This window comes from Salmo trutta, chromosome 17, assembly GCF_901001165.1.
Source record: "Salmo trutta chromosome 17, fSalTru1.1, whole genome shotgun sequence".
Classification (NCBI taxonomy): Eukaryota; Metazoa; Chordata; class Actinopteri; order Salmoniformes; family Salmonidae; genus Salmo; species Salmo trutta.
In genome coordinates this window covers 26,164,545-26,172,210 of record NC_042973.1, presented here as the reverse complement: position 1 = coordinate 26,172,210, position 7,666 = coordinate 26,164,545, and the positions used below count along the sequence as shown (strand labels likewise).

At 42.9% G+C, this 7,666-nt stretch overlaps 1 protein-coding gene across 1 annotated transcript; it reads right to left on the bottom strand.

Moving 5' to 3' along the window:
- Positions 1 to 310: 310 nt before the first annotated feature.
- On the bottom strand, positions 311 to 7,330 carry nudt21 (nudix hydrolase 21). Its single transcript, XM_029696319.1, has 7 exons — positions 7,066 to 7,330; positions 6,536 to 6,736; positions 6,291 to 6,354; positions 5,655 to 5,744; positions 1,186 to 1,261; positions 891 to 1,005; positions 311 to 736 (listed from the first exon to the last, which is right to left on the bottom strand). The coding sequence occupies exons 1-7, from the start codon at positions 7,185 to 7,187 to the stop codon at positions 715 to 717; spliced, it is 690 nt and encodes a 229-aa protein (XP_029552179.1). The 5' UTR covers positions 7,188 to 7,330; the 3' UTR covers positions 311 to 714.
- Positions 7,331 to 7,666: the final 336 nt, after the last annotated feature.

Sequence of the window (7,666 nt, the reverse complement as noted above, 5' to 3'; positions counted from 1 at the left end):
ACTCTAGCACCCTCCCCTTGCGAGGATAACGACAGTATTTTTATGATATTGGAGAACATGTTGGGAGGGATCTTGGACCATTCCTCCATACAGAATCCTTGATATCCTTCTGCTCTTATGAATATCAATGAAAAGCATTCTATACACCACTACTGATGAAAATAGGATCATGCGTAGATAATTGGGAATAGACAAACGATTGCATTTTGTTTAGACTGGTTTGATAGCTACCCTACCATTGGTATTGAAACAGCAATATGAGAAATTGGTCAGTCGAGGAGTACCCATATTAAAAGGAAACAGTTTCTTAGTTTCATGTTTTAAAGCCATCTTTAATTGAAAATAAAAGATAACTCCTTGGTAATTCCTTAAAAAGTAATGAAAGATGACAAAGTAGTATGTTACAATGATTAAAAAAAACAAGCACTGTTCTATTTTCTAAAAACAGTCAACTCCCATCTACAAACATAGAAAATCAATACTTGTGTGACTACAAAATGTTTCATGTCACAAAGTAATAGTTCTGTAAAAGTTGACAAAGATGAATACATTCTCTTATTTTCTAAACAACATCCAGATCAATATTTAAATGTGTAGTATCACTGGGGACTCTGTTTTAAGAGAAGTGTAGTGAAATCCTGCTTGCCCATTCTCTTCTGCCCAGGCTGAACTCACAGAGACAGTCCTTGTGTCGCCACATTCAAGTAGTAGGATTTAATTGTATATGAAGTTGAACCTGCAATACAAAATGGTTGCATTGTGAATAGAACAACTAATCTATAATGCACATCTGTCCATCTTTAAAATGTCAGTTGTACTCTGATTTGAGTCTTATCAAGTAAGGTATTTCATATTATAGTGAAAATACAGCAGTATGGTGAATACCTTACCTACTCAGCAGTTGTGGGAGACTGGATATGATTGGCCCGTAGCCTGGGGCATTGTCATACAGCTCAAACAGAGGGGCAGCCACCAGCTTATAGTTCTTGGGCACTGCAAACAGTGCTGGGAGACAGACAACCGGTCAATATCCACATCCACTCAGACACACCAACATAATAACTACACATCAAAATATGTTAACCTTCTTAAAGCTCTTATATACAGGTGATAACCACAGCAATCAACATCAATCAATTGATATGAACTAAGTCACATTTAAACATTACAGACTGGTCAACTTACCTTTTTCCTGCAACTGAACCAAGAAGAGCTTCTTGTGCTCTTTGGGTTTGGTAATGTGTGCTGGGATGTAGGGGTACTGTAGATAAAACAGAAAAACCTAACTTAATGGATTCTCATGACATGGATTTTGAAGTCCAGTGGAAAGTATTCAAACCCCTTAACTTTTTCCATATTTTGTTAGGTTACAGCCTTATTCAAAACTTTATTAAACCCCCCCCCCAGCTATTTTCAGGTCTCTCCAGAGATGTTCAATCAGGTTCAAATCCGGGGCTCTGGCTGGACCACTCAAGGACATTCAGAGACTTGTCCAGAAGCCACTCCTGTGTTGTCTTGGCTGTGTGCTTAGGGTCGTTGTCCTGTTGGAAGGTGAAAGGTCCTGAGCGCTCTGGAGCAGGCTCTCTTTAAGTCTTTATTGAAGACTCATCTCTTCAGTAGGTCCAATGATTGAGTGTAGTCTGGCCCAGGAGTCTGAAGGTGAACGGAAAGGCACTGGAGCAACGAATCGCCCTTGCTGTCTCTGCCTGGCCAGTTGCCCTCTCTCCACTGGGATTCTCTGCCTCTAACCCTATTACAGGGACCTATTACAGAGTCACTGGCTTACTGGTGCTCTTCCATGCCGTCCCTAGGAGGGGTGCGTCACTTGAGTGGGTTGAGTCACTGACGTGATCTTCCTGTCTGGGTTGCCCCCCCCCCCCCCCCCCCCCCCCCCCCCCCCCCCCCCCCCCCCCCCCCTTGGGTTGTGCCGTGGGGGAGATCTTTGTGGGCTATACTCGGCCTTGTCTCAGGATGGTACGTTGGTGGGTGAAGAGATCCTTCTAGTGGTGTGGGGGCTGTGCTTTGGCAAAGTGGGTGGGCTTATATCCTGCCTGTTTGGCCCTGTCCGGGGGTATCGTCGGAGGGGGCCACAGTGTCTCCCGACCCCTCCTGTCTCAGCCTCCAGTATTTATGCTGCAGTAGATTATGTGTCGGGGGGCTAGGGTCAGTCTTATATCTGGAGTATTTCTCCTGTCTTATCCGGTGTCCTGTGTGAATTGAAGTATGCTTTGTCTAATTCTCCCGCTTTCTTTCTCTCTCTTGCCTCAGGACTGCCTGGCCTGATGACTCCTTGCTGTCCCCAGTCCACCTGGTCGTGCTGCTGCTCCAGCTTCAACTGTTCTGTCTGCGGCTATGGAACCCTGACCTGTTCACCGGACGTGCTACCTGTCCCAGACCTGCTGTTTTCAACTCTCTAGAGACAGCAGAGCGGTAGAGATACTCTGAATGATCGGCTATGAAAAGCCAACTGACTTGTTGTACCCTCGACAACCACTGTGATTATTATTTGACCCTCCTGGTCATCTATGAACATTTGAACATCTTGGCCATGTGCTGTTATAATCTCCACCCGGCACAGCCAGAAGAGGACTGGCCACCCCTCATAGCCAGGCTCCTCTAGGTTTCTTCCTAGGTTCTGGCCTTTCTAGGGAGTTTTTCCTAGCCACCGTGCTTCTACACCTGCATTACTTGCTGTTTGGGGTTTTAGGCTGGGTTTCTGTACAGCACTTTGAGATATCAGTTGATGTAAGAAGGGCTTTATAAATAAATTTGATTTCGGCAAGGATCTCTCTGTACTTTGCTCTGTTCATCTTTGCCTCGATCCTGACTAGTCTCCCAGTCCTTGCCGCTGAAAAACACCCCCACAGCTTCACAGTAGGGATGGTGCCAGGTTTCCTCCAGACATGACACTCTGTATTCAGGCCAACGAGTTGAATCTTGGTTTCATCAGCCCAGAGAATCTTGTTTCCATGGTCTGAAAGTCTTTAGGTGCCTTTTGGCAAACTCCAAGCAGGCTGTCATGTGCCTTTTACTGTGGAGTGGCTTCTGTCTAGCCACTCTAACATAAAAGCCTGATTGGGGGAGTGCTGCAGATGGTTGTCCTTCTGGAAGGTTCTCCCACCTCCACAGAGGAACTCCAAACCTCTGTCAGAGTGACCATCGGGTTCTTGGTCACCTCCCTGACCAAGGCCCATCTACCCCGATTGCTCAGTTTGGCCGGGCAGCCAGCTCTAGGAAGAGTCTTGGTGGTTCCAAACTTCTTCCATTTATATCATGTCCAATCAATTGAATGTACCACTGGTGGACTCCAATCAAGTTGTATAAACATCTCAAGGATGATCAATGGAAACAGGATGCACCGGAGCTCAATTTCAAGTCTCATAGCAAGGGGTCTGAATACTTGTGTAAATATGTATTTTTGTAATATTTTTATTTTATTTGCTAGGATTTTTATTTTTCTCAAAACATTTTAGAATAAGGCTGTAACGTTGCAAAATGTGGGAAAAGTAAAGGGATCTGAATACTTTCCGAAGGCACTGTATTCAAATTCAAAAGGCCAGCATAAGTGTGAAAGCCAATGGAAACCAAGAGACCTGGGACATGTCAGGTGACTCCTCTGACAACTATAGTATGAACCATGGGTTCGTTAAGGCGTCCCTGCATACTTCCCATCCAAAACAGTTTGTGCATATATTATGACAACATTTTGTGACATTTTTGTTTGAGTTGGCCTTCAGCAAGGTTTTTTTGGGCTGTTGGTGTACACATTTTTGGGGGGGTAAGCCGAAGTCGGTAGCCCCTTTGTCGGTGATTGGTCAACAGTAGGGATTCTTCAATTAAGTGTTTGTTGTCATTCAACAAGAGACTAATCATTTTCATGCACATTTTTCCACTTGAGAAATACGGCACCAAAATTAGATGTAAAATTGTACAACTAATATATCCTCAGCCAAAACGTCAAAGTTAATAACGCATTTCTTGAGTTAACTTATATTAATTCTCTCTATTTTGAGGTATACTGGCTACGGCGTCTCAAGATGGACAAAGTACCATTGCCGCTTTTTTCTAGTTTTTCAACTGAAGGTCTTAACCTGTTGGGGATAGGGGGCAGTATTTGCACGGCCGGATAAAAAACGTACCCGATTTAATCTGGTTATTACTCCTGCCCAGTAACTAGAATATGCATATCATTGTTTGATTTGGATAGAAAACACCCTAAAGTTTCTAAAACTGTTTGAATGGTGTCTGTGAGTATAACAGAACTCATTTGGCAGGCCAAAACCTGAGAAGATTCCAAAACAGGAAGCGCTCTCTCTGACTATTTCTTGTCCTTCTTGATCATCTCTAACCAAAACATGGGATCTCTGGCATAACGTGACATTTTCTAACGCTCCCATAGGCTCTCAGAAGGCGCCAGAACGATGAATGGTGGCTTTGCAGGCCATGGCTGAAAAACATTAGCGCATTTGGATAGTGGTCGATCTGAGGACAATGAGACTGGAGGCCCGTGCACGAGCCGACACCATGTTTACTTTCTCTCTCTTTGAACGAAAACAACGACTCCCGGTCGGAATATTATCGCTTTTTTACGAGAAAAATCGCATAAAAATAGATTTTAAACAGCGTTTGACATGCTTCGAAGTACGGTAATGGAATATTTTGAATTTTTTTGTCACGAAACGCGTCGGGCGCGTCACCCTTCTTTACCCTTCGGATATTGTCTTGAACGCACGAACAAAACGCCGCTATTTGGATATAACTATGGATTATTTGGAACCAAACCAACATTTGTTATTGAAGTAGAAGTCCTGGGAGTGCATTCTGACGAAGAACAGCAAAGGTAATCAAACTTTTCTAATAGTAAATCGGAGTTTGGTGAGTACCACACTTGGTGGGTGTCAAAATAGCTAGCCTGTGATGGCCGGGCTATCTACTCAGAATATTGCAAAATGTTCTTTCACCGAAAAGCTATTTTAAAATCGGACATAGTGAGTGCATAAAGGAGTTCTGTATCTATAATTCTTAAAATAATTATGTTTTTTGTGAACGTTTATCGTGAGTAATTTAGTAAATTCACCGGAAGTGTTCGGTGGGAATGCTAGTCACATGCTAGTCACATGCTAATGTAAAAAAGCTGTTTTTTTATATAAATATGAACTTGATTGAACAAAACATGCATGTATTGTATAACATAATGTCCTAGGATTGTCATCTGATGAAGATCATCAAAGGTTAGTGCTGCATTTAGCTGTGGTTTGGGTTTATGTGACATTATATGCTAGCTTGAAAAATGGGTGTCTGATTATTTCTGGCTGGGTACTCTGCTGACATAATCTAATGTTTTGCTTTCGTTGTAAAGTCTTTTTGAAATCGGACAGTGTGGTTAGATTAACGTGGTTAGAGTCTTGTCTTTAAAATGGTGTAAAATAGTCATATCTTTGAGAAATTTAAGTAATAGCATTTCTAAGGTATTTGAATATCGCGCCACGGGATTACACTGGCTGTTGAGTAGGTGGGACGCAAGCATCCCACTGGCCCAGAGAGGTTAAGGGAGCATGCGAGTACACTCGTTTGGTCCGCCTAGCCAGCCGAACCAAAGCATGCTGAGGCCTTTCGCGTAACAGGACAGGAAAGATTACTCCTTGGTAACCCACCTGTGGGGGCTCAAAGTTGGGTCTCCACCAGTTTCCAATAGAGTCATCGATCACCCAGTCCTGCTTCACTCCATCCTGACGCCCCAGGATCTGGACACGGATGTGGGAAAAACACACATGTTAAACTAATATCAAAACTAAAATCACGTTTCAGTCTCTGACAACTATGCATGCTATGTCAGCAAATAATTATCCAGTAGACAAGCAAATAGGAAATCTAGGTAGTCATGGTATGGTTAACCAGCTCAAATGAAACTGAAATAATCAGCTGCTCCATCTGCCCTGGAATCCATCACTCTTGTAGTTTTACTGTGTGATGGGATTTTTTTTTCTCAATTTCTGATCAATGTGTTACCATTCAATAGTGCACAAAATTTGAGACATTTTGAAAAGTACGTAACCCTTTACCTAGAATGGTCTGCAGCGTGATGTCAAAGTGGTTCTATTGTCCATTGTTGCCAGTGATAAGCCACTTCCATCTTGTCAGAGCTGACCAATTGTTTCCAACCTCTATGCCACTCCCAGTTTTCCACCAAAGTAAATGGAATGGTTTTGATGTCACCAAGCAAACCTTTCCAGATGATCAGGTCACATTTCATGATACTAATCTGAATGAAGACCATGTAGCCTGCCTACCTCTGTCATCAATCGCTTCAGTCCTTCCACTTCGTCCTCCCCTGCATTCAATTCTCCACCAGGACTGCACACAATTAAGTTTCAAAAACACAGTTGGGGCACTTTTTGTTGACTTTAAAATTGGACTATATGCTCCTGCCAGTTACAGAGGTGTCAAGCTTTTCCTTGCAAATGCTTAGTTGCTTACACATTAGTAACTGGCACCATGCAACATTGTTGCAGAGGTGTGATGAGAACCAACTCACAGTTTGAAAAAGGTTGTCCCCAACTGCAGCAGTAGAACGTGTGGTAGCCTGTGCTCGTGTACGATCAGAACCCCCTCCACTGCCCGCCTCATGCCTATTTTTTCGAACTCCTCGCGCATCCTTTGGAACCGAGCCGCCACCGAGCTATCCTTCTCGTAGAGAGGTTCCTTTGTGCCAAACGTGTAATTCGTGAGGGGATATCTGCGAGGGCCAATCCCAATAAAATGTTAGCAGCTTAGTTAGGTAAACTCTTAATGTGTTTGCATGCTATGTAACTAACTAGCTACGTAATTGTTTTGTATTGTACAATAATTAGGCTTTACTCTACAAGTAGGGAATGTTTTTTGTGTTTGCAACATGCAAGAGCACTGCGTGTCGTAACTAGCTAGGTGGGCCTGTTTGTTTAGCCTACTACATCACATATTCAGAAACACTATAGCTAACGAGTTAAAAACCCAACACCGAAAACGAAATGCCGCTATCTAGTTAGACAGTTAAATAACAATTGCACTTCATAGCTAGCGACGTACAAGTTGATGGTTCTCTCCAGCGTGAGAGGTTTGGAAGGCGGGCTGATGTATTTGTTTTCGAACTGGTTCAGTCCACGGCGTGGCCAACCGGTTGAAGGTCGGTTGGAAGGTACAACTGACATCGTTCCACCAAATAAGCAGGATACACCTGTGTCAAAAATACGAATGAAGCGAAAACATTAGATAACTGATCCAAAATTCAGAACACTACTCTTTCCGCAAAAAAAATAATCAATTTCCGGTGTTCTCCCCCCTGCCAGAATCCTCCCTTCGCGTGAACACGCACGCACTCAATTCTTCATTGCTGCGACTTGCTTGAACGCGCACGCACTCCAATTCTTCATTTTTATTTATTTTATTTATTTTATTTCACCTTTATTTAACCAGGTAGGCAAGTTGAGAACAAGTTCTCATTTACAATTGCGACCTGGCCAAGATAAAGCAAAGCAGTTCGACAACATACAACAACACAGAGTTACACATGGAGTAAACAACATACAGTCAATAATACAGTAGAAAAAAAATAAGACTATATACAATGTGAGCAAATGATGTGAGATAAGGGAGGTAAAGGCAAAAAAATGCAAAAAAATGCCATTAC

What these genes read in the sequence shown, in the direction of transcription:
- nudt21 (XM_029696319.1), bottom strand. Translation starts at nt 7,187, where the DNA reads ATGTCAGTTGTACCTTCCAACCGACCTTCAACCGGTTGGCCACGCCGT. An exon ending in CTGGAGAGAACCATCAACTT is followed by an intron (nt 6,737 to 7,065) that starts GTACGTCGCTAG and finishes TGGCCCTCGCAG; the next exon opens with ATATCCCCTCACGAATTACA. An exon ending in TGAAGCGATTGATGACAGAG is followed by an intron (nt 5,745 to 6,290) that starts GTAGGCAGGCTA and finishes ATCCGTGTCCAG; the next exon opens with ATCCTGGGGCGTCAGGATGG.